This window comes from Martes martes, assembly GCF_963455335.1.
Source record: "Martes martes genome assembly, chromosome: 9".
Classification (NCBI taxonomy): domain Eukaryota; kingdom Metazoa; phylum Chordata; class Mammalia; order Carnivora; family Mustelidae; genus Martes; species Martes martes.
In genome coordinates, this window is record NC_137896.1 from 119,154,475 (window position 1) to 119,170,431 (window position 15,957).

Genomic DNA, 15,957 nt, shown 5'->3' on the forward strand with positions numbered 1-15,957 from the left:
CCCAGGGCCTGGCCTGAGTCCCCTCCATGAGCATGAGGGTGAGCCTAGATGTGGAGCTGTGGTGCCTCCCCCGCCTGGGTCACCAGCCCTCTCCTATGGCAGCCTGGAAGCGGTCCCCACGCGTCTCAAGAAAAGGCAGGTGACATGCGAGGGAAGAGGCCTCTCTGTTGGGACACGTGCCTGGGACCCAGGTTCCTAAAATACCTCATGGCTCTCTGTAGCTCCTTGAACTGCGTCACAAAGCGTTTGTAGTCGGAGGTCAGTGACTGGTTCTCCTCCTGAAAGTGCTTGATCTGTTTGTTGTATTTCGCTCTCAGATTGTTGAGGGCATCGTGCAGGCTGCGGGGCGGAGGGGACAGAGTTCATCCGCAGCTGAACAGAAGCTGTGGTGTCCGTTCTTCTCGGTGACTATACGAAGCACTACAGACCCCAGGGCCAGAGCCGTGCAGGTGCAGAGAACCCTCCCGTTTATTCCAACACCCAGCGGCCCCGACTGTGATCGAGGAAAGGAAGGCCATGGGAGGTAAGGGGATGGTCCAGGACTAAACTCCTTCACGACGGTCCAGAGCCCCTGACATACTGAGGGACAGTCTCCTGCTCAGAAGCGCGACCCAACCCTCCCCAACACTCCTTCTGCAAGCTTGTCTGTATCGAGCTCCACCTCACGTCTTTAAAGGGCAGATCTCAACTATTTCCCTGCCGTAATCTGGATGTTCAATTCCCATCTAAAACAGGGAAAAAAGTAAAACTTCACACCAGAAGTCTATGAGCTATGAGCTCTCTATCCTCAGAGAGCCGATACTGTTCATTCATTCCCTCCCTCACTCATCAAACATGGACGGCCTCTTGCCAGGGCTCTGTTTGAATACAGCGAGAGTATAGGGATATGTTCCAACAGAAGGTACTATCAGTCGAGCCAGAGGCAAAGACACACTCATCACAGCGGAGCATGAAAGCGCAGTGGGGGACATGTTACACAAGATGCCAGGGAGCCCAGAGCTGAGGCCTGGAACTTACCCTTCAGGGGCGTGGCCGAAAGTTCCAGCACAGTAAGGGACAGTGATAGCCTGCCAATGGCCCTGCGGGCTCAGGCATGTCACAGCTCCACATCTCACTGCTCTGGGAGCTCTGGGCATGGAAACTTGTCTCATGAAATATGCATGGCAGGCTCGGCTTTTAGACCCAGGACCATATGTCAGACTTCAAACCCGTGAAGAGGTGTCTTATGTCAGTGCCCCACTTACACAGGAAGACAGAGTCTGAAGGCCTACATATTTTCAGTTTAAAAATTCTAAAAATAAAATTTTCTGTCTTAAGCATTATTCCAAAATAAGCATAGGGTTCCTAAACATTCACCCTTTGCGCTTTCAGCCTCAGTAAAATGCAAAAATCATTTAACTTAGGCTCTGATAAAAGCCTAAGTTAAAAAGTGATATCTATTTCATTTCCTTAACTACGACATTCTAGGAGACTTTCCACATATAGATGTAAAAAATTTTACTAAGAAAAAAAATGTATTAAGTAACCATCCCAAAGTGTTTTTCCCTGCAGCACTTAGTAAAGGGGTTTCTATGTGTCATCTAACCATAGAAGCTAATAAAACAAAATCAACTCTCGGTGCGTGCTGCAGGTCGGGGCAAGGCATCAAGACAGGAAGTAGACAGGACAGGTAGCTGTAAGGGGAGGCTCCCCAAAACGTCCCATCCTCCGTGACTGGCTGGAAGCTAGAGATGGAGGGGACAGAGGTGGAGGATGGGAAAACTGGGAGGGGAGGCAAGCCGGGTTTCAAAACTTGTCTCCTGGCAGTGACAGCGACTCTCCAAGCTGAAATGTCTTTCGGCAGTCCCAGATAAAGTGAGGAGGTGAGGTCGATTTAGGGATATGTAGTTGGGAGTCATCGAGAAAGAGGTCATTATTCAGGGGCACCTTGGGTGGCTCAGTGGGTTAAGCGTCTGCCTTCGGCTCAGGTCATGATCTCAGCGTCCTGGGATCGAGTCCCGAGTCGGACTCCCTGCTCAGTGGGGAGTCTGCTTCTCCCTCTCCCTCCATCCCCCACTCATGTTCTCTTTCTCAAATAAACAAAATACTTTTTAAAAGGAGGTCATATTCAAAGCCATGAGACTGGTGTAGAGGGTAGCTGGAATAAAAATATAAAGCAAAGGGATAAGATGGTTTCCAGAATATCTTATCAGGCAAGAGAGAGCAGAACCACCAAAGGAAGCCAATTAGGGACACACTGAGAAAAAAGAGCAAATATTTTACAGTCATAAAAGCCAAAGAAGAAAGATTGCAAGATTCGGTGCCAGTAACAACAGGATGAGGACTGAGGAAGAGCGGTGGTTGTTTGGTTACAAGGACATCACTGATCACCTACAGAGGGAAGCGGCTGTCCAGTTCTGGGGTCAGAGGTCAAATTAGGAGTGTTGGAGGTGAGGGGCAGCGCTGGTGGTGAGAGGAAAATGGCCACACGATCAAGAAGAGGAAGAGGTGGCCTCACGTAGGAGCAGCAGGGTTGGCTAAAGGGTTTTTCAGGATAAGGGAAACTGTGCAGGCTTGAAGTCAGAGGGAAGAGCCAGGGAAGGGACGGTGGGGTTGAAGTCCTCATCTTTCGGCCCTTGGGATCAAACCCAAGGTCTGCCTCACATATCTGTGCCCACCTCCCGTCCTACCAACCTCCCCCTCCCACAGTGCAGTCTCTTTCATCAAATGTGGAACTTTGGGCTTCCTACTTCCTTGCCTTCAGCCCCGCCCTTGATTCCTGGCTCCGGCCCCATCCACCCTGGAGTCCTAACTCCTTTTCACCGATTCCCATCCGTCCCCCTTCACTATTTGACTTCTTCAAGGAAGCCTTCCCAAAGAGCGCCTCACAAACTGCACAGATTTGTGGCTGTCACAGATGGATGGAGAGAGGGAGAGAGAGAAAGGAGAGATCTAGAAAGAAACACTACACACTTGATCTCTGCTGGTAGGCATATGGTGTTTTTATGGGTTTTAAGATTTTATTTACTTATTTGACAGAGAGAGAAAGAGCAAACACAAGCAAAGGGAATGGGAGAGGGAGAAGCAGGGTTCCCACTGAGCAGGGAGCCCGATGTGGGACTCGATCCCAGGACCCTGGGATCATGACCTGAGCCGAAGGCAGACACTTACCTGACTAAGGCCCCCAGGCGCCCCTGTTCTTATGTTTTTATCTTACTTCCACATGTGGTACTCCCTACTTCTCTAAAATGCACAGTCTTGCTTCTGTACTAGCAAGTGGAGAATTTACTCTACAGCTGGCTCCACGCAAATGCGAAGTGGGATGTTGGCGTGGGCACTGGCACCAGCATCCCCTGCAAGAGCGGAAGATTAGAAGCAATCTAAATGTCCATCCATAGGGACATTAGATCCTGTCAAAGCTCTTAACAAACTGCTATGGAAACATTCAAGACACCGAACAGTGTGTATAGAATGCTATCACTTGGTCTAAAAACAGATGGGGGGTGGGGGGAGGGAGTTGGGAGTGAGAGCATTTATCTGTGTGTGCTTGGATGTGGTTAAAGAAATTCTGGAAGAAACAAAAGAAATGAACAATTATTACAGAGGTGGGAAAGAGGAACCACACAGAACAGGGGGTGGGAGACAGGCTTTTTGCCGTACACTCTTTCATGGGGGAGGCGCTGGGGCAGCAGAAAGCATTATTTTTTCCCAAAAAAGACCTCTTTTGGGGGCACTTGGGTGGCTCAGTGGGTTAAAGCCTCTGCCTTTGGCTCAGGTCATGATCTCAGGGTCCTGGGATGGAGCCCTGCATCGGGCTCTCTGCTCAGCAGGGAGCCTCCTTCCCAATCCCCTCTCTGCCTGCCTCTCTGCCTGCTTATGATCTCTGTCTGTCAAATAAATAAATAAAATCTTTAAAAAAAAAAAACTCTTTTAATAAGATTTGGTCTTATCTTCACCAGCTCGCACTCCTCTGGAACAGAAGAGCTCGTCCCCATCCCCATAGCCTGCACGGAAGGGGCTGGTGGGCTGCAGGTCCGCTTACCGATTGATCTTCCTCTTCTGCTGGGATTTAATCACTGTGCTCTCCTCGTCCCTCTTCTTCAGCACCTGGAAGTTGTACTCCAGCTTCTCTTGGTTTAGCTGGTAAGTTGCTTTCATCTGCTGAAGCTGCTGCTCAAGAACCTACCGTTGAAGTTTAAAAAAGTCATGATAGTCACTGGCCCCGGTATCATCGGTTATACCTAAGGGTCCCTCATTCTTCGTTCTGGAGTCATGTCAGAGGAGCCGGAGGGACAAGTGCCTGCCCCTGAATTCTTAGAAAATCTGTCATTACGGGCAAATGAAAGGCCAACCACAAAAAATATCCATCATTCGGGCGCCTAGGTGGCTCAGTCGGTTAAGTGTCTGCCTTGAGCTCAGGTCATGATCTCAGGGTCCTGGGGTCAAGTTCCACATCAGGCTCTCTGCTCAGTGAGGAGTCTGTTTCTCCCTCTCCCTCTTGCACTCGCGCTCTCTCTCTCTCTTTCTCTCTCGCAAATAAATAAAGTCCTTACAGAAAATATCCATCATTCTGCTGCAAGCTTAAAGCCTATGTCCCTACAGCTGGGGAGAGGTGACATTTAGAGCCTTCTGGTCTGGCCCGCTACGATGCTGTGCACCAGACCCTCATGGGGAGATACACATCGTCGCAGCAGAAACACAAGTTCTCATTGCCACAGAGGTGTCTGCACTCTGACCTCCAGCCGGCAGTGCTGGTGTTTAAGAGATGGTGTTCATTTTAAAGGAAGCTAGACATGACCATCCTTTCTTTCTGGATTTCCATTACCTGTATTCATTCATTCACCAAATACTGATCTGAGGGCCTGCTCTATGTCGACACTTTTCCAGGTGCTGCTGAGAAAACACTGCTGAAAAAGGCACAGTCTTGCCCTATCTAGGAGAGGGACAGATCGACAAGCACCGGTGACAAGAAGAGAGGGGTAGGCACAGGGTAGCCTGGGCACCTGTGGCCCTGAAGGCCAGGCAGGCATCCCCGAACAGTGGGCACCAACATGTCTGAGACCTGGAAAATGAGGAGGAGTCGCTCATGGAGACGCCTCAGGGGACAGAGGTCCAGAGAGGGAAGGGGAGTGAGGTGCTTTGGGGAAACCACGAGCAGTGTCCAGTGTGAGGTGTGAGGCAGGGAATGCTCAAAACAGAGGCTGACAGAGCAGCAGGGCAGTAGAGAGAGATCGCTCTGGAGGCACCTGGGTGGCACAGTCGGTTAAGCATCTGACTCTTGGGTTTCAGCTCCAATTGTGATCTTAGGGTCATGAGATCGAGCCCCACGTCGGGCTCTGCACTCAGCATGGAGTCTGCTTGGGATTCTCTCTTCCTCTCCCTCTGTTCTTCCCGTTCATGCTCTCTCTTTCTCTCTCTCTCTCTCTCTAAAATAATAAATCTAAGGAAGGAAGAGAGGAAAGAGGGAAGGAAAGAAGACAGATCATGCCAACTGTGGGTAAAAAAAATTTTTTTGTCAAGAGCAGGACAGGGCTAGAGACAAGGCAAATAGAGGCAAGCTTGCTCCCGCCTTTCCTGAGTGGAAATGCAGGAACAGACGAACAGACGATGCAATTAAGTGTAATCAAAGGTTGACAAGCATGGACATGTGACATGTGGCACTCTTTCAAGCCTCCTTCCCCTGTCCCCTTCCATGCAGCTACAGGGCCTTGCTAAGGAATCAGCTTAGATGGGGAATCCAGGCAGTGTCCCCTCCCCTCCCCTCTCCGGACTATCCTCAAGGATGTTAACCGGCCAGGAGGTGATGCAGAGGAGAACAAAGGCATTGGCATGGACAACCGATCAGTTAACAATCAGTTAAGAGCACCCTGTTTAACTATTCCAGAGAGTTCTAAATCTCCACTGTGGGTAGGTATTTTGCAATGGTTTGTGCCCCTGTGTTCCAAATGAAACCAGCCCGGCTGCTTCACATGTGACCAGCCCTGGACATGGGGAAGGCCACCGACCTAGGAGGTCGCTCAGTACAAAGTCCAGCAGAAAAGCTCCTTGTTGGATGGAGATAATCTGGAAGGTATGAACGTTCTCTGGGTTTGCTCTGATTTGGAACAACAGTGAGGGGCTGAGACCCCGAGTGCCTGGTGTTTGCTCTGAGGATGTCGGGACCTCCTTTTTCTCATAGCTTTGCAATAAGCCCCTATCACTAAGACAGCATTTCCCAAACTTTGGCCATAGGACAGTTTTTACATTTATAAAGAAGTGAGAGCACGTGAGTTCTAGCAGTGAATGTTCATGTAAATTTCACTCTTGAAGTCCAATCATTAGATAATACTCACAACGGAAACCGACTCTATTTTTCCTGCACCATACATCTTGAAAGGAAAAAAAAAAAAATCACTGACTCACTTTTTTTGTGAGCTTTGTGAAACCACCACATGTACCTCACCTGGCTGAACACGGTTCACAAAACTCCGAGCTAAAGTAAGCAGGCCATGTCTTTTCCTTTGTGCCCTGAAAGAACTCACATCTGAGCTGATTTTATAGGCAAAACAACAAACAAAGAAACTCTGTCACCTGCCGGTTCTAATTTGCATTTCTTTGCCTGCACTCCTGGTTAATTATTTATTAGCGGATTTTATTTTCTTTTGTGGAACGCACCTGCTCCTGCTCTTTGCTAGAATATGCTCCTAGGAGACTGATACATGGAAGGACTAGCAATGCAACACGCACTGTGGGCTTTCCATCTCTAGGGGATCCCAGATCAGCTGCTCAGTCACCCCAGCTCTGGTCCAAGACCCCTGTGGCCTCCACAGTCACGATGCCCCTTGGGAGTTACTGGCAGTGTTGTCAATGAACTTGCAGAACTAATAGTCTGGTAGTCTCACCCAACAGAGCCGCCAGCGGCTGCGTGTATCATGTGACCCATTATTTGTTTTCAACACCTGCTCGAGATAATTTTGGTCCTGGTGACTCTATTGTTAATTATCTCAGGGTTTAGTCTCAACAGACAGCCGTCCCTGGTTGTCATCTGTTGAAGATAGTTTTATATTTTAAAATTGTAATTGATTTTGTTAACTGTCTGCCCTTATTCTTCAATTATCCAAAGACACTGTTGCAAAGCTGTACTTCATGTTCCCAAGACTAACTGCGAAACATCGTGTTTGGTTTTTGTGAATAATGTACAAAGGTGACAATCTAACATGCCACGAAAGGCCTTCAGCGTAGTGGGGGCTGCGGATCTTGATCCCATCTTCCCCTTCTTCCTGCATCAGCATGAGCCTCCCCGCAGCCGCTCTCCGCGCCACCTCCTGCCCCACAACCTCCGGAAAACCAGCTGCCATCATCGCCCCAAGCAGAACGGAAATTTAAAACAGCCTTTCCCCTGGTCCTGTGTGCTGACTTGCAGAACCTACTGGGCCCCTTCACCTCTGCTCTCAGGACCTGAGCCTTGGTTATCTTTGTGCTTTGCACAATGTTAAGTTCATGGTGTTTGTTAAATAAGTAACTTGGATTTGATTTTTGGTGATTAATATTCTGGTATTAAAGGTAACAGTCCCTGAAGTTGAACTAAACCATTTTATAATTTTAAAAGCACAAGTAGGACCCAAAGTAAAAAAAAAAAAAAAAAAAATTTGCTTCCTGCATCAAGAACTAAGTGTTTCTAGGAGTGTTATTTGGGGAGGGGGGGATGGGGGGCTGTGGTAAAAATCCCTCTCTAGGGCATAATGTTTACAGACTTCGTTTTGCTCATTAATAATGTCACCTTACTGGCAGTAAGCACTTGGAAAGTATTCATTCTCTTTTTTACTTCTTGTACTTTACCCATCAAATAAAATCTGTGTATTTGGAGCCTTCATATTTTTGTGGTTTGCAAAAATTTTAGTTGTTATATTTCAGAACTGATACAGTGCTATGAATTACTTAGGAAGACCAAATTTGATGTTAAGCTGCATACTGTATCTTCTTGACAAAATCGATGCTATTTGACTTTACTGTCTAATGAAAGCACACGTAAGGGGCATTATGATCAAGTTTGATCTACAAAAATGCCCTGCATACAGCAATATGGCAATCCCTGATTTATCTGTTCCAAGTTAAAATGTAATATGGTACAGTATACTCCTGGTTTCCATTCTAACACAGGAACTGCACACACTTCCCTGCTCTGAATATCTCCATCTGTCTGTCTCCCACATACCCACATTCCATGGGCAGTCCAACTGGACAGGGGAAGCCAGGAGATGCGGGTCTCCCAGGCTCTCAGGCTCTCCGTCCCTTAACTCCCTAGTCTTCCATCACCTCCTACCCCCCAAAATCTCCCCACATCCCAGAATTTTTTGGCTGTGTTCAAGCATTTGAGGATTAAATTAAGAATGTGAGGTTTGGGGCACCTAGGTGGCTCAGTGGGTTAAAGCCTCTGCCTTCAGCTCAGGTCATGATCCCAGGGTCCTGGGATTGAGCCCCGAATTGGGCTCTCTGCTCGGCAGGGAGTCTGCTTCCTCCTCTCTCTCTGCCTGCCTCTCTGCCTACTTGTGATCTCTGTCTGTCAAATAAAAAAAAAATAAAATAAATTTTTAAAATTTAAAAAAATTTTTAAAAAAAGAATGTGAGGTTCTACTCCTACAACTCAATGGCAAAATAATAATAATAATAATAATAATAAACTACCCAATTAGAAGACATACAAATGACCAATAATTATGAAAGTCACTACTTATCAGGGAAATGCAAATCAAAGCTACAATGAGATATCACCTCATGCCTCTTGGATAGCTATTGTCAAAAAACCAATGACAACAGGTGCTGGCAAGGATGTGGAAAAGGAAACCGCTGGTGGGAATACAAACTGGTGCAGCCACTCTAGAAAGAGTATGGAGATTCCTCAAAAGATAAAAAATAGAACTACCATTTGATCCAATAATCCCACTTCTGGCTATAGATCCAAAGGCACAGAGATCTGCAACTTGAAGAGATGCCTGCCCTCCCATGTTCTTTGCGGCATATTCACAACAGTCAAGAGATAGAAACAACCTAAGTGTCCATCAGTGGACTAATGGAGAAAGAAAATGTGGTATATCACGCAATTGTCCTCAGCCTTAAAAAAAGACAATCTACCATTGGCAACAATAGGGATGGACATAGAGGACATTATACTAAGTGAAATAAGCCAGACACAGAAAGACAAATGCTGCATGGTCTCACTTGTATGTGGGATCTAAAACAGACAGCCTGGGGGAGGAGAAAGAGGGGGGTGTTGGGCGGAGGTCACAAGGTTCCAGTTATGTGGGATGAATAGGTTCTGGTGATCTAACAGATACAACAGAAGTTCTTTGAGTAACAATGCTGTTATTGTATATTTTAAAACGTGTTAAGAGAGTAGATCTTGTGTTACGTGCTCTCAACGCAAAAGGAAAAACAAAACAACAGATGAAAGAACATGAGTTTCCATTATTTCACTGTTTGAGGCCAGCGGTGTGTCCTTTCGTCCCATAAATTATCATAAAACCAAAATAACGGAAGAAAGCTTAACAACAGCCATTTTCATTAAAAGAGCCACGTACACACCCCACATACGCAGCACTGCTCTCCCAGACGCCCACTGTTCTTCGTCAGTGACTCTCATTTCCATGACATTACTATGAGAAAGGCCCAGGAACAGTCTCAAGACCGGTAAGAATATTTGTAGTCTGGGGAGGCTTTGATGCAACCTTGTCACATAAAGCACAAGAGCAGTAGGTCCTGAAATTCCATCACAGGTTACGTGCAAAAGCTTTAGTCTAACAAGTTTTTCTAGACAGAGACTGAAGTGAATAGCCCGTACTGAAACATTAAGAGCTAATTACATCACACCTACATGTAATTAGAGATGAGCTTTTTTTTTTTTTTTTTTTAAACTAAAGCAGCACAGAATCCTAGGCTTGGAAAGAACTTCACAAACCAGAAAATCTAACCTTCCACTGGGAGAATCCTTTCTCGGCACAGAAGACAGACAGTCAGGCAGCCTTTGAATACTTTATGAGATAGAAGACTCTGTTCTGTGGGATGACCCTTTTCTACATTAGTAGATAGTTCTACCTATTAGAAAGTTCTTTCTGGGGTGCCTGGGTGTTGCAGTCTGTTAAGTGTCCGACTCTTGGTTTTGGCTCAGGCTGTGATCTCAGGGCTGTGAGACTGAGCCCCAAGTCAGCCTCCACGCTCAGCACAGAGTCCACCTGGGATTCTCTCCCTCTCCCTCTGCCCCACCAGAGCTCGCTCTCTCTCGAATAAATCAATCTAGAAAGAAAGAGAGAGAGAGAGAGAGAGAAAGAAAGAAAGAGAAAGGGAGGGAGGGCGGAAGGAAGGAAGGAAGGAAGGAAGGAAGGAAGTGAGTGAGTTAGTTCTTTCTGATGGCAAGTCGAAATCTGCCTTACTGTGATGTCCAACCATCAGCCAGAGGCTGTTTGGAATATTAGGAACATTGCAGGCTACCGAGCCAGACAGAGCTGGTTTGAATCCAGGGCCTACCATTTGCCAGGTAAGTAGCCTATTTCCTGGCATAAAAATGTGGTCAGTGATTCTTCCCTTCTGTGTTAATATGAGGCTAAGAGACACTGTGCCTTAAGTGCCCAGTCACTCACTAGATGGTGGCTGTTCTACTTTGGCCCCGGCACACTTAACTTGCCCTGGGGATACCTTCCCTTTGCTTGGCTAAAGTCATAATCCTCCCATTGATTCCTCAGGTCGTGGTTTCCTGCTTTGCCTCTTGGCAGCCCTCCATGATTTATTAAAGGAAGAATTCTTCCCCATATATTTTGTCCATGAGCTCCTTCAGATACAATCGCTTGAAAGAAAGCAGATTACGAATACGTATCTGTTGAAGGGACTAACTCTAGAATGTTCTGGGCAGTCACCAAGGATGAAACTGCCATCAGACGCCGAGCAACAAGTCAGACCTGCACATCCTGCTCCAGCTTGATCTTGATCGTGTTGTACTCTTCCCAGTCCCATACCCTCTGCTTGTTCAGCTGATTCTCGTAGTCCTCTACCTTCTTGATGCGGTTCATAAGATACTCCAGCTGAAGGCACAGGAAGACAAGAGGAAAGTCAGCCCTGTCCCTGTCCTGTCTCAGTCCTTCCGGTGGCCTGACCAGCATGACCCAGCAAAGGGTCTCCAAGTGTCAGGAGTCTGGAGGGAGTCAGTCAGCCCTCAGAAGCTCCTGGGCCCCAAAGCTTTGTATCGTTTACCATACTCGGGAGCCTCCTTACTTGAAAAACTCCAAGAGGATTGCTCCTTTAAGAAACTAGCGATGGGCCCTGTGGTCAGACATTTGTGTTTCTCAAAAAAAAAAACAAAAACCCACTGGATCTTGGTCAAGCTATTTCTTTGTTCTTTATGTCTCTGAAGTAAAGTGATACCCCCACACCCTTTAAAACATCTTCTGAATCACAAACATCCGTGGCTGGGGTAGAAGCCTGGGAACAAAAAAGAGAGGGACAGGAACAGAAACCCCAGCGAGCTGCGAAGGAAGGTGGTATTCACCGCCACCAGAAGCAGCAGGGACTAACCACGAAGTGGAGTAGTAAATGTCTGCCGTGGCAATCCTCCCCAAGATACATAAAGGCTAGCGAATTCAGTCACAGCAGATACGGCCCCAGATTCCACGGAGCACCCCTGACACATCCTCCCCACCCGCTCCCCCTTCCCCACCCCCTTCCGCACCCATCACCCCTTTACCTCTTTGGCATTGTGAGCCTGCAGGGCCCGCTCCCATTTCTTCTTATTACTGGCCAGCATTTCTTGTCGTTCTACCTCAAATGCTTTCTACAACCAAGAAAGAAGAGGGCTCTAGTGTCTGTTTTGATTGGGCAGGTTCCACAGGAGGAAAAAACTCATAAGTAATTGCACAAGGGGCCATGTCCAAGTCCAAGTCAAATCCAAATGCAACCTTGCCAAGTTTCATACAACCAAAGGGCTACAAAAGGAGTTGTGTGGAAATTAGTGTTATGAAGTCTGGACTTCCCACAAATTTTGAGAGGAAATGTGCCAAGTGCCCTGTGGCTCAGCCAACATCGGAGGAGGGAGCTGGAGGAAGGCCAGGGCCCTGGGTGAAGTGACGGGGCAAGCCCTGGCATGCGCTTCAATCATGCCGAGGGCTGCTGCATGGTTGGGGTTCCCACGAAACAAAGGAACGCGTTGCTCACAAGAGGTAGGCCAAGGAATGCAGAAAGGAGTCTATAATAATCCAAGACAGTGGGAACCCTCTTGGCTCTCTTCCATTCTGGAAAGGCCAGTCTCAATGTCAAGCCTTAACATTTCATTCGAATTTAAAGTATTGATTCCTGAACCTGTTTTCCCATGCTCCCACTCCCAGCTGCCATAAATACAACAAACAAACAGCTCACATACCCCCCTCCTCCATTCTTCTTATCCCTCCATGGTTTTATTTTCTTGCAGAGCACTTATTACCACCTGTCCAGCTATATATTTAGTAGTTTATCTGTTTATTGTCTAGCAGTCTCCTACTAGAATACAGATCCCATCGAGGACTTTGTTTAGTTCATAGCTGTATCCACAGCCCCGGGGACGGTGTCTGGCACATAGTAGGTGCTTAATGAATAGTTGTTGGGTGAGTGCATAAACGGGTAAACAAATGAAGGGGCAGACTTCACCAGATGAGACACCTGGGTCGGTCAGGGCCGACCTGGCCCTCCTCAGGGGCCGCCGCCAGGGCATAAGGCAGCTCTACCACACCGTTACCTCAATGTAATTCAGCTCCTGACGGAAGGTTTTCATGACGTGCTTCACTTGTTCTTCCATTCTCTCCAGCAGCAGGCAGATGTCATCTGACTGCTTCTTCAAATCCTTCACATACTGGTCATCTTTTGTTTTCAACTCCTAGAGAAGAGCAACCGAAAGTTGGTCACCAAATAAGACCGAGGCAAGAGGTGTTAAGCGCACTCCCCCAGGACCTCACTCTTCAGTATCTCTGAATGCTAGCAATACACAACCATACACAGAGAAAGTCTCTTCGGAAGAATCTGAGGACATCCAGGAGAAGGCACAGGCGGACAGAGCACAGTGGCCTCAGCTTGGGGCAAAGCCGGACATAGCAGCCGGCGATCAAACCCTCCGTGACTACTTGCTGTAAACCTCCTTATAAGCTCCCGGGCAGCTTACAGCCCCCCAGCGAAGCAATGGCGATCCAGGATCCAACACGGGACTCTATCGACTGCAGACTATGTGCCATTCCTTACTGAAAACATAAAATCTGACACAGCATTGGCTACGAGCATGCATCTTTCTAAGGTCACCAATAATTCTCAGATTTCTCCAAAGCTCTTCCTTCTGGTGGAATTTATTGCCTGAGTTGTGCAATAATCTGAGTTGTGAAGTAAGGCCTCCCCATCTTTCCATTCAGGAAGAGCAAACCAATAAGCCAGTTAAATCCCCCAGCCTGAGCCCACGCGGCAGGGTCGGGGCCGGGAGTCTCGCCTGCTGTAACTCGCTGATCAGCTTGTTCTTGTCCTCAATCAGCCCGGCGCAGTGCACCTGCTGGGTGTTGAGCATTTCCCACAGGTCCTGGGGAATTCTCTTCTGTTTGCCCTCCTCCCACTTAGCAGTGATTTCATCAAATTTGTCCTGGCTGGTCTTGACTTCGTTCTCCAGCTTCTCGAGTCTGTGGATACAAACACAGCGGCCATGCCAGCCCAGCCGGGGAAGCCGCCTCTTGCTGAAGCAGGCCGGTTCTCAAGAGTCTGAAATACCAGGCCCGGGCCCCAAGCACTGCTCCCACGCCCACCCCCCCCACCCCACCCCCCGCTCAAAACCAAACCAGCCTCTGAGGAATCTTCTTTTAGCTTAAGCAGTGCTTGGAAGCAAGGAGACCAAATAAACAAGGTGACCCATAACAAAAGCAGATGGACCTTAAAGCTATACCTACTTACACACGCACACACGTGTGCGGATCAACAGTCTGTCACATACTTCCGCGACAAGCTGTACGACTTCAGTGACCAAGGCCTGACTTTGCCACTAACAGACTTTCAACTTGAAACAAGTCCCTGACCCCCAGCAAGCTGCGTTTTTCTCCTCCATAAGAGGAAGGATGAAAGCACCTACTTTCCTACGGCTCTTCCCAGGGTTAGGTGAGATGACGCTCGGCACAGCAGTCGCTCAACAAAGGGTACCCATATTATTGTTTCTGGTTATCGACATGACTTCAGGTGTGTGGCCGTTCCTCTCCCAAATCATCAATAAATACAGGGGGCCATACAATATATACTATGGAGTATTACACCTCCATCAGAAAGGATGAATACCCAACTTTTGTAACAACACAGACGGGACTGGAAGAGATTATGCTGAGTGAAATAAGTCAAGCAAAGTCAATTATCATATGGTTTTGCTTATTTGTGGAGCATAAGGAATAACATGGAGGACGTGGGGAGATGGAGAGAAGTGAATTGGGGGAAATCGGAGGGGGAGATGAACCATGAGAGACTGTGGACTCTGAGAAACAAACTGAGGGCTTTGGAGGGGAGGGGGGGTGGGGGGTTGGGTGAACGTGGTGGCGGGTATTATGGAGGGCACATATTGCATGGAGCACTGGGTGTGGTGCATAAACAATGAATTCTGGAACACTGAAAAGAAATTTTTACAAATAGATAAAATTTTTTAAAAAATACAGGGAGCCATGAAAATAGGGAAACTCCACCATTAAGGAGTGGAAAATCAGCATGGCCTTTCCAGAAATTCCAAAAGAAACTCTGTGATGAAGTGTACTGAGGAGGGAACCAGCCTGAAGAGAGGCGTGAGGACGAGAGGTGAGGTCCCCCCTAAGAACGGCCACTAGGACATACACCAGGACTCTCCCTATCTTCACAGACTGTCACTGTAGGAGGCTGCCTCCCGACAAGAGTGCCAACCCCTACTGGACAGGAGTCACAACTTAAACTCACGCTCCCCTCTCTCCTTCTTGCCTCCCTTCCGAGCTAGAGCAAAGAGCACATTAATTCACTTGACTTTTGGCCTCAAAAAATGAAAAACAACAGCCAGGTCATCTTGCCAAAGCCCACATTTATCCTATACTTCTGCCACTGAAGACCTTCAGTTTTTCCTCCGTGGTCATAGGACACAGCCTACCTCCTTGGCGTGGCTGGGAAATCAGCCAATCTCATGCTAGGTACAGCCCAAGGCAGACCGTGGGAAGTCACAAGAATAAAATCACCAGTTGCACACTGGTAAAGCCAGTAAAGGTGCTGAAGGAATTCCTTACGCTGAACAACTAAAAACATTGTTAACCCTGTGCTCTTGCGGAGATGAGCTAAAATGGCCGCGTGGAGGAAGGGGGAAGAAGGGAGGAAAGCAGGGAGGGAGGAGGAGATTCATTCCTAAGGGCAGTAAAAAGATTCTGCTGGATTGACTCTGACACAACCACTTTCCAACGGTTGGGGAGAATTTGGGGACCCATGGAAGAGACGTCCTCATGTCCGTGCCGCAGAGCGGGGGTTCCTCACCTTTGACGCTTGATCTCCTCTTCTTCCACTCTCCTGTGGATCTCTCTGATATCTGCAGCCACCTGGATATTTGTCACCAACTCAGTGCCACAGAGCAGCAGTTTATTCAATTTCTGAAAACGAAGAATTTATGAAGTTAGAGGGATACCTGGGTGGCTCAGTCGGTGAAGCGTCTGCCTTCTGCTCAGGTCCTGATCCCGGGGTCCTGAGATCGAGACCCACATTGCTTCAGAATCCCTGCTCAGCGGGGGAGCCTGCTTCTCCCTCTCCCCGCTCCCCATTCATGGTCTCTCTCGCCACTCTCTCTCTCTGAAATAAATAAAATCTTAAAAAAAAAAAAAAGAATTTATGAAGTTAGAAACCTTTTGCACAACTGCCGATAGCTGTTCTATCCAGCCAAGCGGGAATCAAAAGCAAACTTAAGACCCTTAAGAGTAGCATGTACTTGGCAATCCCTTTTCATCAGGATACTGGTGATGTGATATC

General features: G+C 47.7%; 1 protein-coding gene across 1 annotated transcript in view; it reads right to left on the reverse strand.

The window, feature by feature from the left end:
- DRC1 (dynein regulatory complex subunit 1) overlaps nucleotides 1–15,957 on the reverse strand; it is a gene marked incomplete at its 5' end in the record, with an annotated part of 41,985 nt that overhangs the window by 11,119 nt on the left and 14,909 nt on the right. The window contains 6 exons of the mRNA XM_080813684.1: nucleotides 205–339; nucleotides 4,022–4,161; nucleotides 10,908–11,030; nucleotides 11,690–11,776; nucleotides 12,713–12,850; nucleotides 13,448–13,631. Of these exons, the coding sequence (XP_080669810.1) occupies nucleotides 205–339; nucleotides 4,022–4,161; nucleotides 10,908–11,030; nucleotides 11,690–11,776; nucleotides 12,713–12,850; nucleotides 13,448–13,631 (807 nt within the window). The remainder of the gene's footprint in view (nucleotides 1–204; nucleotides 340–4,021; nucleotides 4,162–10,907; nucleotides 11,031–11,689; nucleotides 11,777–12,712; nucleotides 12,851–13,447; nucleotides 13,632–15,957) is intronic.